Source organism: Chelonia mydas, chromosome 1, assembly GCF_015237465.2.
Source record: "Chelonia mydas isolate rCheMyd1 chromosome 1, rCheMyd1.pri.v2, whole genome shotgun sequence".
Classification (NCBI taxonomy): domain Eukaryota; kingdom Metazoa; phylum Chordata; order Testudines; family Cheloniidae; genus Chelonia; species Chelonia mydas.
This window is the reverse complement of record NC_057849.1, coordinates 67141429-67158847: the sequence shown is the minus strand read 5'-3', so window position 1 is coordinate 67158847 and position 17419 is coordinate 67141429. Positions and strand designations below refer to the sequence as shown.

Here is a 17419-nt window from a genome sequence, read left to right as displayed (position 1 = left end):
ATTATCTAATCTGAACTGTGAAACCTTTGATTTAGCCTCTGTTGAATGGGAAAGTCAAATTATGATCCAGTGTGGTTCATTTTTTCATAAATTACTTTATTCAGTGCTCATAATCAAACATTGTTTTTTGAAAGCAGAGGAAATTCATGCTAAATAAGTCAGTCCCCTTTCATAACATTGTTTAGTACTTTAGTACATCCCTCTTTTCTTCCCTCTGAAACAAAGAAAAATATTTTGTATCTCCTGTTTCTGAACACTTAGTAAAATTCAGTTACCTGAATTTATTTATTTGAATGTTTTATTCCTTTAAATTCCACATTCTTTCACACCAGGAAGAGCAGCAACTTTTAAATGAATGAACTGCATATAACAGGTTGGGTTTTAAAAAAAAATCCACCTTCAGTAATGCAATTGAGTACCTCATTAATTCTGGTGGCGTCATCTGTTTTTGATTAGTAAGGTTGTTGAGCATCCATTGTAAAGCCTTAAGGTGCAAGAAATTACATTTCAAATGTATGGTGGCGTCATCTAAGTGCAGTTGACAGTTCATCAGGTGTTTAGGCCATGGCTACAGGGTAGAAATGAAATAGGTTGTTAGCAGCCCACAGCACTTCTTTTGCAATTCAGGAACATTTTCTTATCCTGACTTTGTCAATCATAGACATTGTTGGAAAAACTATTAAACTAATAAAAAGTGACACTAAAGTATATTAAGTGTCTTCTGCTGTGCTACAGAGGGAGAAGATATATCTTGTATTTTATGAGAGCTATGATGCAATACACAAGGTCTCTGGCTATTGCAATTTTTCTGATTACTTCTAAAGACTACTTCTGGATATTAAGAGAGCAATGCACAGAGCAATAAACAAGACCTACTCCATAATGAATAGTCCTGATTCTACAAGCTGCATATTTTTGCTGTTTACTATCACTCTGCTATACTCAGGATTGGAAAGCTGTACTTGAGTGATTTCAGTTAGTAATGTCAGAGTATTGGACCTTCTCCATAGAAGGCACATCTCTGTTTAGCAACAGTTTTCTGCCATCAGTAGTTAGGTATAGACTCTCAGTAACATGGTGCAATATGTGGAGCTGAAAGACAATAATTTAGGAAATATTCCCTTCGGCCACTGTAGTATTTGCCCTATGTAAATCAGAGATTCAATTAGGGAAATGTAATAAGATTACAGCTGCATTTCTTTTCTTTCAGTTATAATTTTATCATGTCCCACATTGAAAACTATGATCATGTAAGCATACAATGCTGTTGTATTAGAATCTCTCACACATTTGCTGCTTTATTTTTTTAATCAAAAGTAATTAGTGTACAAACAGTATAAAAATATTTACATAAAAAATCAAGTGTCTTGAGTATCGAGAAAGTGGGCATTCTGTTGCAATATAATAAATCTATTTAAACATTTTTTTAAAATGTTAGCTATTTGTCAATGGTTAAAAAAATCATACCTCTACTTCAGTAAATCTTGAAGTCATTTGTATTCAGTATTAATTGTCCTAAATTCCAGGAGTAGGAGGGGTTTAAAAATCTCCAAAGGATCAAGCATAAATTTGCTCCACGACATTCATAGCAAGTCCCCAGTATTAGTGTTTCTTCTCATTCACGCACTTTACACTTTTTCTCATTCAGAGAAAATAAGTATCCCTTCATAGCCTATATGTATATCATTGTGTGCTGTTCCATGCTAGATCACCATTTAAACAGAGGAAAGATATTAAGCACAATTTTCCATTAACTGAATTTCCTGAGTTCTGCTGTTCATCAAAATAATTTAGGAAGACTTCTGTCTGGATAATACTAGCTGGATTGCCTTAGGTGATCTGAAGATAATTTTGAATTTGTTTTTTACACCAGAGATTTGTTTGTTTGAAAGACTAAAAATTAAGCGTTCACATTCTATGTCTATAAAACAAAGAAATTATCCCAAAGTCCTTACTCAGACAAAACTCTCTGGAAGTCAATTCAGTAACATGTATTTCAGTAGCAAAAATATAAGAATCTCTAGACAAATCAGATGATCTCGTAACAATTCTTTAATAACTTATTTTGATGAACAGCAGTGCTCAGGAAATTCAGATGTGGGAAAACTAAACATTAATAGATTGAATTTTGAAGACAATGGGAGTTTTACCTAATTAAGAACTACAGGACTGAGTCTCAGTTTTGTTGGTCTTTCCATTGTGCTAAGAGTTTCATATCATAAACCCTGTCAGTTAAATAAATGTGTGAGAACAACTGAAGCAACATTGGTTCGGGATTATTTTTTCTTATTTGTCTTTAAAGGGGAACAACATCTGTCAGGTTGCTTTTTCTTGGTTTATCCTGCTGATCAACTCACTCCCTCCTAGTAGCTATGGTGAGTCAGTAGTGCAGCGGGTTTCTTCTGGCTCTCTTTTTAATTACAAAATAGCGTATAGTGTATTTTACAACTCTAGCCATCCTGTTACTAAACAAGCTGTGTTTGGAGGGGGTGGGGTGGGGGGTTACATGAATGAAGGAAAGGAGGATTTAGGTCTATATACTGTCCATGTCAAGGGAAGTAGAGTATGGGAGATTGATCTGGGCCAGTTCCTGGCAGAATAACAACAGTTGGAGGCTTAGCCACATCTATTTAGTCTTGGTCGGTGCTGGTTGTTTTCACTTGAATTTTTTCAGATGCGGGTGAAATAGGGTTTGTCACAATGTCACTGCTTGTCCTGTCAGAAGGTATATGTAAAGAGAAGTCTTGCATATACTCTGAAGGAAGGAAGTTGTGAGTGTATTGTAAACTCCTGTAGGATCGAATATTCAATGGAGAATCAATGTAGAATGCAGAGCACTGTTCTGAGATGCTCTTGCTTGCCTGTTCCAGTTAGGCTGTTGTACTGTAAACCACTTTCCTTTCGGGATCCACTGTCAGCCCCAGGTACAGAGCCATGCAGTGTCCAGCCTTGAAGTGAGAGACAATAAACTTTCACCAGCTCTTTGTCAAAAAGGAGCTGGTAGATTTTTCCTATCCACATGAAGGTGGAAAAAGGTATTTTTTGCCTCTCCTCTGACACTGGGCATCCAAATAGGGAGCCAAGTCTTACACAACTGCCACATTGCACACTATCTTGATGATCAATGAACATATGCCTTTCACTGAAGGAATAGGCATGAGTTCTACTAGAACCTCTAAAGGCTTTCCCTCATCTCTCCCTCCATCTACTAACCGATATCACTTCAATTCTGCTTGTGTTCTTCATCCGCATGCTTAGCTCCTCAGGATACTGGGGAAGCTGGGTGATATGTGCTTTAAAAGATTTGTGTCTATGAAGCCTTTGGGATATGTCCAAGAGCAATGTGTGGAATGATACAACAGTAGTAAAGTCAAAATCATTAGGATTAACAGTGTATCACCCATGGCTTTTGGTAGCTTTAGCTATAAATTCATAACATTTGCCTTATTTCCTGTAACCAGACTGATTAAGGAAAACAATTTATCACTCTTCTCTTTATAACAACCTTTTACAGACTTGAAAACTGTTATCAAATCCCCCCTCTTCTCTTCTCCAAATTAAACAAGCCTAATTTTTAAAATCTTTTCTCATAGGTTATGTTTTATAGACTGTCAGTCATTTTTGTTGCTCTCTTCTGGAATTTCTCCAATTTTTCCACATCATTCCCAAAGTGTGGTGCCCAGAACTGGACACAGTACTCCAGTTGAGGTCTTATCAGTGCTGTGTAGAGTGGAAGAATAACTTCTTGTGTCTTGCTTACAACACTCTGCTAATACATTCCAGAATGATGTTCACTTTTTTAGCAACAGTATTACACTGTTGACTCATATTTAGTTTGTGATCCACTCCAATCCCAGGATCCTTTTCTGAAGTACTCCTTCCTAGGCAGTCATTTCCCATTTTGTATTTGTGCGGTTGATTATTCCTTCCTAAATGTAGTAGTTTGCATTTGTCCTTGAATTTCATCCTATTTATTTCAGACCATTTCTCCAGTTTGTCAAGATCATTTTGAATTGTAATCCTGTCTTTCAAAGCGCTTGCAACCCCTCCCACCAGGGTGTTGTCCACAAACTTTATAATTGTACTCTCTATGCCATTATCCAAATAGTTTATGAAGATATTGAATAGAACTGGACCCATGACAGATCCCTGAGGGACCCCACTCGATATGTCCCTCCCCCTCCAGCTCGATTGTGAACCATTGATAACTACTCTCTGAGTATAGTTTTCCAGGCAGTTGTGCACACATCTTATCATAGGTTCATCTCTAGACTATATTTCTCTAATCTGTTCATGAGAAGATCATGGGACACAGTATCGAGAACTTTACTAAAGTCGATATATATCTCATCTACTGCTTCTCTATCCACAAGTCTTGTTACCCTGTTAAAGACATGTTAGGTTGTTTTGACATGATTTGCTCTTGACATATCCATGTTGACTTTACTTATCACCTTATTTTCTTCTATGTTTACAAATTCATTGTTTGCTCCATTATTTTTCCTGGTACCAAAGTTAAACTGCCTGGTCTATAATTCTGTCAGCTGTTCTTATTCTCCTTTTTATAGATAGGTACTATAGTTGCCCTTTTCCAATCCTAGGGATATTTTTCCTTTTCTCCACAAGTTGTCAGAGATAATCACTAATGGCTCAGACTCTTCAGACAGTTTCTTAAGTATTCTAGGATGTATTTCATCAGTCCCTGCCCACTTGATGACATCTAACTTGTCTAAGGGCATGTCTTCACTAGCAACGTTAAAGCGCTGCCTCGGCAGCGTTTTAACGTGCCTGTGTAGTTGCAGCACCAGCCCTGGGAGAGAGCTTTCCCAGCGCTATAAAAAAAAACACCTCCACGAGGGGGGTAGCTGGTGCACTGTCTACACTGCCACTTTACAGTGCTGAAACTTGCAGCGCTCAGGGAGCCGTTTTTTCACACCCCTGACCAAGAAAGCTGCAGTGCTGTAAAGTGGCAGTGTAGACAAGGCCTAAGTAATTCTTAATTTCTTTTCCTATTTTAGCCTCAGATCCTGCCCCATTTACACTGATGTTTTCTATGTTAGCTGTCCAATCACTGCTAACTTTTTGGTGAAAACTGAAACAAAAAAAGGCATTTAATATTTCAGCGATTGCTGTGTTGTCCGTTATTTACAACCCTTCATTATGGTTGGCGTTCCTTGAGGTGACAAAACATCCGAAATCAACTTCAGTCTGTCGCCCAGAGAACTACCTCCCAATTTAAAAATAGCTTGAGAATTTCTAACTGTGTCCATTGGTATTGTTGGCTTCTTCCTGCACGTTTAAAAATTTAACAAGTCTAATTTTTGAGGGCCTTTTTCTGATTTTTGGTCTTGCTGATGAGTGAAAGGGTTGTAGCATATTCCTGGAGTTGATGAACAAAGGCTGCACTCCAAAGAAATACAGTGTCTTCATTACAAGAGTTCTTGCTGAAGAGCCTTTCCAGGGGTAGGCTTCTGTTGCTCTTCTGTCATTTTTTAAAGAGTTGTGCTTAAATTCCAGGGAGAGAGAGAATGCTTTTCAGCCTAGGAAGAGTAATTTTGAACTGAGTATATATATCTTTTGCAAATATTTACAGAAATGTGCCACTGCCAAATTAACAAAGAGAATTTTTGCATTTTCAAGAGTTACTGGTCTGACATAGACTAGGCGAAGTCTGTTAGTGGAGAAATGTAGTTTAAAAAGGCTGTGCCCTGTATTGTCATTTATTCTGTTGTACATTGAATTTTCTAAGTACTGCTTCATTTTATATGCTTTAATCTGTGAAAAGCTGTCCAAAACAGATAAAAGTAACAATACTGAAACAAAAAGTTTGAAGCAGTTTTGCCTCAAATACTATTAGTTTGAGTTTTCCAGTTTAAAAAGATAGTGAAAAGGTCTTGGTCTTTCAACGAGAGGTTTTGCAGCCTTTCATTGGTGGAGCTGGCAGTTAGATGTGGAGGCAGTGCGAGCCTCTGACAAAGAGGGAAGGTAGCTTAGTGCATGTCTACACTAGCATTTATGTCGGCCAAACTTTTGTCGCTCAAGGGTGTGAAAAAACACATCCTTGAGCGACATAAATTTTCCCAGCAAAAGCGCTCATGTGCACAGTGCTATGTCGGCGGGAGATGCTCATTGGGCTGGTTTTATTATACGATGGGAGAGCTCTCTCCCATCAGCATAACTCGGATACATGAGTACTCTCATGGTGGCACAGTTGTATCGGTACAACTGTGCCGCTGTAAGCTTCTAAGTGTAGACATGGCCTTAGTACATGTAAGAATTGATCCGGTATTGTGGGGAGAGGACAAGTTGTCCGTAGCCTCAGTCTAGGATGCCATTTCTAAAAGGATTGCAATCATTTTGCCAGTAGACAGGAGTGGGCTAAAGGCCTCCTTCTCCTGAAGTCCGGCATAATAGTAAGTAGCACAGAAGAGTTCAAACTTATGGTCAGTAGTTTGATGCCCAACAGTACTAGCCAGCTAGCAATTACAAATAGCTAAATAGATTTATATGGTCTCAACATTGTTTTTTTAAGGTGATAAATTACGCTCCTTTATTACCTATAAACTGCAGTAGGGTCCTGATTCTTTGCTAAAACACAGCAGATGGCAACTTCTGAGTTTTTAATCCATTCCCAGGAACCTCTTTGTCAGTTGCAGTGGCATTACAAATCAGACACTAGCCATTCCAGTGCCTCTAGGATGAATGCATATTTCCTGGATATTACCAGTAAACTTGATGATTCGGGGAGCTGCTACAGCAGCTGGCAGAGATCATCTTGGGGTGAATGAGCCCTATAGGCAACAATGCATGTGGCACCTTTGAAGCATTGTGTGCAGCAGTAAAGAGGATCCTGAGGGTGTCATCTTAGCAGAATAAAATTCCCATTATAATTTTAAAATGAAAAGATTTGGTAGGGTAACAAATGAGTCTTTTGAATTTTTAATTAAAAAGGAACAGGAGTTTCCCTCTTCCCCTCTTAATACCTGCAAAATGACTTTTAAAGCTTTGACTTAAAATAGAATGAGGCACCAGTGTGACTCCTATGATGTAAAGAATTCCACCACAATGGAGCAACAGGAGCAAACATCTGATATTTATACTTGGCGGCTGGTAGAAATACCACAGCCAAACAAAGCGAACAGTGATTCTGTGAAATGCTGTGGGATTGTGTAGGTGTCATAGCTCAAGCTGAGTCTAGATATCCACTGTACATTCTCTGTTTATTCCCTTTCTAACTGTTCATTAGTTGACCAATTTATTTACACTTGGTATGCTTAAAAATAGGAGTCGAATTTTTCTGGAGATTTGTTTGAAAATTTATGATTAAAAGATTTAAAATACTAGGACATCAAAAATTACCCTTTTTTTAAATTATTTCGTCTCCCTTGATTTATCAACCTACATGTTGTCAGCATAGCAAGTATTCCACAACTCCAAGTTCACAGACAGACATTTTCCACGCTCAAGCATAGGGAACTTTGGCAGATGTCAAACCTCCTAACAATCCAAGAGACCAGGGCTCTTCATTTGCAGATGTTAGCAGAGGGCAGAGCTGGCTCTAGGCATCAGCAAACTAAGCAATTGCTTAGGGCCCCAAGCATCTCAAGGGGGGCCCCCATTTGCTTTTTATTATAAGAACTTGGCTGTTTTAGAATTGGGGGAGGGGAGGATATTTCTGGATAGGGCCACAGTGGGCTAGCACTGGCACTGACAGAGGGATGAGATTGGGTAGAGACAGGGCATGGAAGAGGATAGAGCTGGAATTGAGCCCTAGAGTGGGGCTGGTTTGCAAATAATCAAGTTTGGAGGAAGCAGGAGAAATAGGTAAAAAGGAGCTTACAATAGAAAGCCTGGGGCTGGAGCCAGGCACTGAACTGCTGTTGGGAAATAAGGACCAGCTGGAGCCTGACAGCAAAGAAAGTCTGAGGGGCTTAGCAAAACAAAAATTTCTGCTCTGGGGAAATCTTTGCATACACAGCAAAGAGAGTTTTAAACTGACTCTCATGCTTTCATTAGACTGTGCAGAGCTTTTTCACATGAAGCAGCCTGGCTCTGTATTAAAGTGTCTGTGCATACACACAGCCTGGTCTCAGGTGTGGTATACAGCAGCAGCCATTCTGTTAGCTGGGGTTTCTATATATACTTATATACAGTATATATAATTCTATATATATGTAATTAGAGAAAACATTAGAGATAAAGCTAAATATATAAATATAACTTACACCCATCATTAAAATAGGGCCATTACATTAAACAGGAACTACTTGTGTAATAACCATCAAATTTGACACTGCTGAGCAAATAAACACTCTATTATCCAAACTTTATTTAAAAGGCCTGGGCAACACCCATTAAAACCAAAGGGGAAATGCTATTATTTTCAGTGGAAGTTTGGAGTGGGCCCCTAAAAAGTAACACAATTCTAGGAGCAGAGTTAAGGTGGTTTGGGTTGGGTTGGCTGTTGTTTCTGTTTGAATGAAGTGATAAGGATAGTATCAGAATTGTTTAAACAGATGTGATTAATGGTATGCCTTCTCTCTAAAGCTGCTTAGCAACCTTAACTGAAATTTAACAAAATTGTTTGCTCTATGATCTTCAGTGGCTGCCTATTGGTATCTAGATACAATTGAAGGCATTGTTTTTGACCTATTATAAAAGCTGTAAATGGCCTGGAACATACCTACCTGAGACCACCTCTTTCCTCATGCCACAAATGATACGAGGGCTGGAGCTCCCTTACTGTAAAATAAGGACTATTGGTGGGATGATCTCTATGGGTCCCTTTGATTCTGGAACTCACTCCAACCACTTCATCTAATGTAGACAGAATCCGCCGAACTTTAAGGCATTGTGCAAACCCTGATTATTTAGCATTGGAGGAAGGGAAAATATTTTCCCATGTCTTTTTTTCTGTCTCGCTGTGACTGGTTGGGAGAAGCTTGATTAAACTGAGGAAGTTGTGCATTGTAACTGCTAAATATTGACAAAAGTGGCTAGAGCTGTGAATAGATTATCTAAGAAATATCCATATAACATAGTTTAAGACAGGAAGGGACGAATATTATAAACCTTTGAAACTGCAGAAGCATGTTAGGTAGTGTGATGCAGAGATGGCAAACTATAAACTCAGGACCTAGCTAGGCTGAGATTTTCAAAGCAGAGTAGGAGATATAACCACACAAATCAGATTAACTTCCATTTTCAAATTATAAAAGACAACTAGTAGATTTAGCTGTACATGTTTCATTAAAATTGATGTAATTCATGGGATTAAAATCCATAGTTGGCTTTCAACATTTCAAACCTAATGTCCAAAATAATCTAGATTTGTTATACGATCTTAGGCCCAGGTTCATAGAGGGACTTCAGGGGTCCCACATTCAGCGTTGCAACACCTAACTTTTAGGCACCTCACTATCCAATGTAATCCACAAACCCTTGGTTAGATATCTAAGATCCCTATACAATGCACAGAGAGAGAGAGGCAACTGAGAATGGGATCCACAAAAGCCAGCATACTAGGCAGGGAGTCACCTAACCTGGCCAATAGCAGATGCCAACAAGACAGGTCTGTCCTAAACCCTGTCCCTCTTAGGGAGTTAGGCAACTAAGTCCAAGCAAGAGGGAGGTGCCTATCCCTGCTTGAGATCCACAGACATCTGAAGTCAGGCATCTAAGCTATTTCTGATAAGAATGGCAGTGATGCACTCCCCCTTGACGCAAAATGGCAAGGCAGGAGGGGGAGAGGAGGATGCAGTGCACATGAGGCAGCAGTATGCATGCCAGATGCAGAAACGTAGGCCCCTAGGGGACTTTTACAGCAAAAATTAGTGAGTTTAGGCACCTACGGTTAGGTGGCAGCTTAGTGGGGGTTTGTGAATCACAGTGGCACCTAAATCTGAGTTTTAGATACCTAAGTCCCTTTGTGGATCTGAACCATTGTATTAAAGGATGACAGACATAGGTCTTTCAAATATACCATTCTCCAGCTTTGGAAAGTTCAGCATATCTTCCACTAGCTCCCCAGCCCAGGACATACCTTCTCAAGCCATCTTTGAACTTCCTAGAGTTGGTTCACTCTCTTATTGAAGAGTATCTATGAGACTTATCAGAAGCCTTTAAATCTGGGTGAGACAGGCATTTTCAGCTCTACCACTGTTGTTTTGTATCTGATCATTACAGACAGTTCATTCTCTGGTGAAGTCAATGGGACTTAAAGTTATGCTTAAATCTGTCACTGAAACAGGGCCTCATTTTTTTTAAAGCTCCTTTGTTTGCAGCATTGTAAGAGACCAAGGTCAGAGTTCACATGTTTACTATGCTTATTTATCTGTAGTAGGTGGCCCCTCCAGGTCAGCTTGAAGCACACGTCAAGATTTATATCACAACAGTTCTTTCAATACCTTTAGCTGAGAAAATCAGACCGCAGGCTGCAGTTTTCAAAGGAGTGCCTAACACATGTAGGCTCTTTTGAAAATCCCAACTTCATTCTTTAGTATTCACAGGCCAGCATATATCAAGCCCTAAATTCTCTTAAAAGAAAAAGAAAGAAAAAAAAGATGAAGTTTCAGAAAATTATGGGTTCCTTCTCTTCCCCCTCCCCCAATCATCTTTTTGACCATCAGAATATGGACAGCAGCAAAGGTTAGGGGCACTCTGTATATTGATATAGACAATGTAGTCCTATAGGATCTTAAAGCCCCCAGAGGTGTGTGCAGATTAATTATAATACAATTATTAAGTAAAAAATATTAAATGGAGAAATATATATAAACATACTACAATTTTTTTAAATTGTATATAATGTGTGTGTATGCATGGTCTCACTTGCTGAAAGCTCTTTTCTTTTGGCCTTATGTGTTACAGGGAGTCTCAATGTGTGCAACTATAGTCACGTGGATTATTGTGTTATTTCCAACATACAGTATATATAAAATAGAGCTTAACCGTTCAGCTAAGTGAAAATTGAAGCTCTGTTAGATTTTAAGTAACAATTGTCCATCTGATATAGAAGGAGAAAGGAGGGTATTTATTTTCTTCCAACAGCCAAAAGGTGATCATACTAATAAAATTTGTTGAGATTGTCCAAGATAGTGTGTAAAATACTCATCCATCACTGTGAGCCCCTGGTCAGGGAATGACAGTGCAGTAAATATCTTCAGCAGCTGCCTTGGAATGTACAAGCTGTTTTCGGTTGGAATTTTCAGCACTCACATAAAACACACTGTCATGAGTGACTGCCTGTGCTCCAAAGTCATTACTATTGGGATGATGGAACATCTTTCAGCGAATAACCAAAAAACTTTAAATGTCATGTCAAGTTTGTTGAAGCCATTTTCAAGCCTTGTTCAAGGTTACATGAATATTGAGTATGCTTGTTTTTAAAAAGTATAAGATCTATGAGAGGGATCACTCAAAAGGCTGGTAGATGAAAGAGTCACTTGCTTTAAAAAAAAAAATTTGTCTAGTCTTTTTTTGGAAAGTCAATCAGGCAGAGCCATTTATTCATCAGCCAGTGCAACTCACAGCTGGTGAGATAAGTCAAGCTCGCTGTCACTTCGTTGTATATAGCCACAAAGAGACCAGAAATGAAAGAAAGTAGATTATCTTGGATGATTAAATTACAATACAATTTTGATGTATTTAAAGTTTTAAAAATCTGCCTGACAAATTCTAAATTCTACAAACAAAAGACACTAGGTTGGTGATGTAATATCTTTTATTGGACCAACTTCGGCTGGTAAAAAAGACAAGCTTTTGAGTTCCACTGATCGCTTCTTCAGGTCTCAGAAAGGTAATCAGAGTGTCACAGATAAGTACAAGGTGGAACAGATTGTTAAACATAAAGAGATAAGTTGCAGGAAATCATTCAAAATGAAGTGAGCAATTAACACTTCAGCAGTCATAGGTCAAAGGAGAGTTGGTGGGTTACAGATTGTTGTAATGAGAAATAAACCTAGTCTCTCTATTGAGTCAATAATTTCTAATGTCTAGAAGAGTTATGAATTTAAGCTCCAAGGCTCACCTTTTGAAGGTGTTTTGTGGGTTTCCTTTGAGTACGAGGACTGAGAGATTAGATGTGGAATGATCATTTTGTCAAGAGTTTTCCCCCACAAGTGATAGGGTGTTTTTGTCTTTCATCATTTTTATGTATGAGTTCACTGGAGAGCATAGTGATAGTCTGATTTCCCCCACATACTTCTTGTTGGGGTATTTGATGCACTGAATGAGGTACACCACATGTTGTGACAGGCATGAGTAGGACCCATTCATCTTGAAATGGGTGCTGTGGAGGATACTGATCATTGTAGCAGTGTATGTATGGCTGCAGGTTTTGCATCTTATGTTTATGGCAGGGTCTAGTGTTGCTTTGAGTTGATGGGTCGTGGTCTGTGAGGAGCTAGTTTCTGATGATGAGTTTGGCAATGTTGGGAGGGTTGTTTGAATGCCAGAAGAGGGGATTCAGGAAAGATTTCTTTCAGGATGTGGTCCCCATCAAGTATGGGTTGTAATTCTATGATTATACCCTGTATGGGTTCCAGTGTGGGGTGCTAGGTGATAACAAGGTGTATGTGGGTTTTCTGTATCAAAGCCAGTTCTGCTGGCAAATCTGCTTCGCGGATGGAGTGTCCTTGTTTAGTGAAGACAGTTTTAGGTATGTTAAGGCATGTATCCTGGACTTTCTCCTCAGAGGGCTTTCTATAGCAGAGATGGGCAAACTATGGCCCGCAGGCCACATCCACCTGTGGGACCGTCCTGCCTGGCCCTTGAGCTCCCAGCTGGGGAGGCTAGCCCCCGGCCCCTCCCCTGCTGCCCCCCTCCCCCACAGCCAGCGCTCTGGCTGGTGGCGCTGTGAGCTCCTGCCGGGAAGCACAGCGGCGTGGCTGGCTCCAGCTGGGCAGCTCAGCTGCCAGTCCTGCTGCTCTGAGCGGCATGGTAAGGGGGCGGGGGCAGAGGGGGTTGGATAAGGGGAAGGAGGTCCCGGGGGGCAGTCAGGGGACAGCGAGCGGTTGGATGGGGTGGAGGTTCTGAGGTGGGATGGTCAGGGGACAAGGAATAGGGGGGATTGGATAGGTGTGAGAGTCCCGGAGGGCCTGTCAGGGCGCGGGAATGTGGATACGGGTCGGGGCAGTCAGGGGACAGGGAGCAGGGAGGGTTGGATAGGGTGTGGAGTCCCAGGAGAGGGTGGTCAGGGGTGGGGGGGTCCTGGGAGGGGGTGGTCAGGGGACAAGGAGCACGGAGGGTTGGATGGGTGGGGGGATATGAAGGGGGGTAGTCAGAGGGTGGGGGCCAGGCAGTTTGGGGAGGCACAGCCTTCCCTACCTGGCCCTCCATACAGTTTCAGAACCCCAGTGTGACCCTCAGGCCAAAAAGTTTGTCCACCCTTGTTCTGTAGTAACTGAGTGCCTCACTGTAGATAAGATTTCTTGGTGTGTCTGAGGTATTTGTTCTATCTGTGAAGGTAAGAGTGGTGATCCATGGATTTCCTGTATATAATTGTCTGTAGGGTTCTGTTGGTGAATTTTTATCCTCGTGTCCAGGAAGTCGATGCAGATGTGGGAGTGTTCTTGAGAGAGTTTGATGAATGGATGGTGGTTGTTGAAGTTGCGGTGAAAATCTCTGAGGAAGTATAGGTTGCCTGTCCAGAGGATGAAAATATAATCAGCATATCGCAGGTGTATCGTCAGTTTAGTGTTGTATATTTCAAGAAATTCTTCCTTGAGGTGGCCCACGAAGAGGTAGGCATATTGGGGAGCCAACTGTACCCAGGGCTACACAATACAAAGTACCCATAAACAGTACAAAATGATCATTCCGTATCTGACCTCTCAATCGTCAACTTCAAAGGAAATCAGCACAACACCTTCAAAAGGCGCACCTGGGAGCTTAATTTTATAACTCTGATCAACACAAATAATCACGGACTTAATAGAGATTGGTTTGATGTCTCATTATAACAATCTGTAACCCACTAACACTCCTTGGACCTGTGACTGCAGTGGTGTTAATTGCCGGCTTCATTTTGAATGATTTCCTGCAACGTGTGAACTTCTCTCATGCTTAACGATCTATTCCAGCTTGTATTTAACTGTGACACTCTGAGTACCTTTGTCGGACCTGAAGAAGAGCTCTGAAGAAGGCTTGTCTCTTTCACCAGCAGAAGTTGGTCCAATAAAAGATATTGCCTCACCCACCTTGTCTCATAACCTGGGGCCAACACAGCTACAACAACAACACTGCACACACAAAAATATAGTCTAGCATGGGTTTAAAAATGTCAAACACCTTTCTGTGTCTTTCTCTTCTCACCTGAAGGCCCATTCCTGTAATGCACTTGTGTTCCTCATTCCAAATTATGGATCTGGCCCTGGCTTTGTGAAAATGGAAGCTAGTTTGATAAATATGGTTTACTTACTTCCATATTGTTTCCCTTGAGCCACATTGTCTAGAAATAGCTTTTTCAGAAGTAATGATTTTCATTTTATGCCATCTTTTAATTCTTAACTGTTCATCCTCATGCCAACAATACTATTCCTTCTACATGTAAAATTACTCCAACTTTGTCTATTTTGAAGGCTTTCTGTATTGAAAAATATAACTAGAGTAACAGTCTTTGTTTAACAATGAGATGAAGCTTTTATTTTCTTCTCTTCTACAGAGAACCAGAAAGCACACCTAGAAAAGTCACATTCAAACCACAATATCAATTTCAACTTCACAAGGACTCCAGTCACCAAGGAGCTTAATTATGACATGGAAGCTAATTCCTCTACAGCAAGGAGCAAGGCTGTTGGAAGAAAGGAGACCTACAATGGAGAAAGCAACAGAGAAAAGGAATTGGAGCTTGTTGGCTCTGCTTCCAAAGGAGATGTAGTTCCTGAAGTAGAGGCTTTGCTGGCAAGATTACGAGCATTGTAAATTAATCCTATAAAACTGATTAAGCAATCACTAAAGACAAGCTATAATAAGCTGCTACATTTTTAAAATACACATTAATTTTGCATGAGTGACACTTACACACTTCTGTATTCCAAACTTCACATACTTTATATCTAAAATACAAATGTGTAATGCTTTGCTTATGAATTTGAGCCCATGGTTTATGCATTACTATAAGCAGGCTTGTACGCATTTCTACCTACTGACAGTCTGGTAATTCAGACTGATGCTGAATTACCCCAAGAAACAATTATTTTAGTGTCCAGACTTCTGAACACAATGTTATGAGAACTTTTCTCCACAACACACAGTACATTTTAAATAGTTTTAAACCATTATGTTTGGTCATCATCTAGGACTAATAAATAGCTACAGAATCAACCTGTATATTTTTCTATTTTATTTCTACACATCACCTGCAGTGTAATTTTTAGCACCTAAAGAAGTTCATTATTGTATCATATTAAACGCTTATGGAGGAAAATGTATACTATGTAAATTTCTCATAGCCGTGTTTTTATTCACTTTAATCTAAATAAGAACACCAAAGAATGCTGAATAGTTTATGCATTAGCTAAATGGTAACACGAACAGAAGTTTACATCTATGCAAGAAATGTATTTTATGTATGACTGATATTTCATTGCTGTTAAACTTGTTTGGATGATTGTATAAAACCAATGTACACAAGTTCTATGAATACAATGTTGCAATTGTGCACATAGGATAACAGCTTCTTATTTTATAAGTAGCTACCAAAGTAATTTTTCACTACTTTTGCTTGAGTAAACATAATATTGCAATAATAATATAAAGAACGCCTAATGGCAGAGACCTCTACAATTGGTTTTCAACAAACTCATTTAGCAGTACAATCTCATTTGCTGGCACAGGAGGAATCTCACACATAATTGCGTCTCCATTTTGACACAAGTCATTGTACACTGTTACATGTTCACTAACATATTTATTAATTGCACATCACCATGAAAAAAACATGCTACCTAGACTATCAACTTGAAAGCTACTATTAGGACATTTGGTCATTTATTTCAAGTTCCTACTAATCAGAATGTGTTCAGTGACTAATACCTCTCTTCCAAATACTCTATTTTTCTTTATAAATGAGTCAGTTAAATGAAACCAATGCTCTGGTGCTTTTTATTTCCTTGTTTAAGCTGCCTTCTTATTTCCTGCAAAAAAAAAAATAAAGTTAATTAATTAGAACTCTGACACTGACCTGTTTATGAACAGTAGGGCACGGAATGTTTTTCATTCATCACAGGAATTAGTCTAATGTTTCGGGGGCTGCTGAAACTATCATTATACCCTCTTGTTATGCTCCCCACTTTAGTAAAAATGAATGTAAAGCATAGGGAGAGATCAGATACAGAGAAATCCTACCAGACTTAAGACTGTAGTTTGCCAGAGCTTCAGTGTCACTTAAGAACCATGGAAGGAGTAACCATATTGAGGAAGCACTTTTGCTGGCTCCAGTTAGTGTGGAAGAGCCACAGGATCAGTGTTTAATGCATAGTGGATGGACAGCAGCTGCTAGTCCAAAGAATGAACTGGAATACCAAATTCATGTTGAGATGAATTTCATATCCACCCACACCTCATTATTAGGGTTACAAAGCCTCCTGCTCCTCCCCAGTTATCAGGATTTGGTACTCATCACCTCCACTTATCCTAAGACTGGATCTTTATGGGTAAGAGGTGAATTTAAGACTCACCAGGACAGACATTTATGTATGATTTTATTTACTATAAAAGAATAAAAAATGTATTTTTTTACTTTTGATAGACTTAAGTAGATGGGTTACCAAAATGCTTTCACGAGTATAAACAAAACTTGTGGTCAGGGGGAAAAAAAGTCACACTAATCTTTAGAAAAAAGAAAAGGAGGACTTGTGGCACCTTAGAGACTAACAAATTTATTTGAGCACAAGCTTTCGTGAGCTACAGCTCACTTCACCGGATGCATCCGATGAAATGAGCTGTAGCTCACGAAAGCTTGTGCTCAAATAAATGTGTTAGTCTCTAAGGTGCCACAAGTCCTCCTTTTCTTTTTGAGGATACAGACTAACACGGCTGCTACTCTGAAACTAATCTTTAGATGGCTTATGCTGCTGAACATAGCACCAAAACAAAAACAAAACCCTAACCATAATAATAAGGGTGTAGAGAATAGTAGTACTGGAGAACTGCAGCTGAAATATTACAGCAATGACCTTCTGAATGGAGATTCAAATATAGATTCATCTGCCTGAGCAAAATCAGTTTGTTCATTTGAATTAGTGGGTAATAGCCCACATCAGAAAACTGACACAATTCAGTACACTTGACAGCATATGTTCCAGATGGACACAGCACTCATCTAGGATGGAGACCAAATTATTCCTTTTAGTTTTTATCAGTCTTTATTTTATGTAAAGTTTAAAATTTTGGCAAGATAATATGGATTAGTAAACTA

General features: G+C 39.4%; 1 protein-coding gene across 3 annotated transcripts in view; it reads left to right on the top strand.

Moving 5' to 3' along the window:
• The window catches only part of DIAPH3 (diaphanous related formin 3), a 528591-nt gene extending 512415 nt beyond the window's left edge, over positions 1–16176 (top strand). For all 3 annotated transcript variants that reach the window (XM_043533700.1, XM_043533705.1, XM_043533707.1), the window contains one exon: positions 14663–16176. In XM_043533700.1, coding sequence (XP_043389635.1) covers positions 14663–14922 — 260 coding nt within the window. In that variant the 3' untranslated portion in view covers positions 14923–16176. The remainder of the gene's footprint in view (positions 1–14662) is intronic.
• Positions 16177–17419: the final 1243 nt, after the last annotated feature.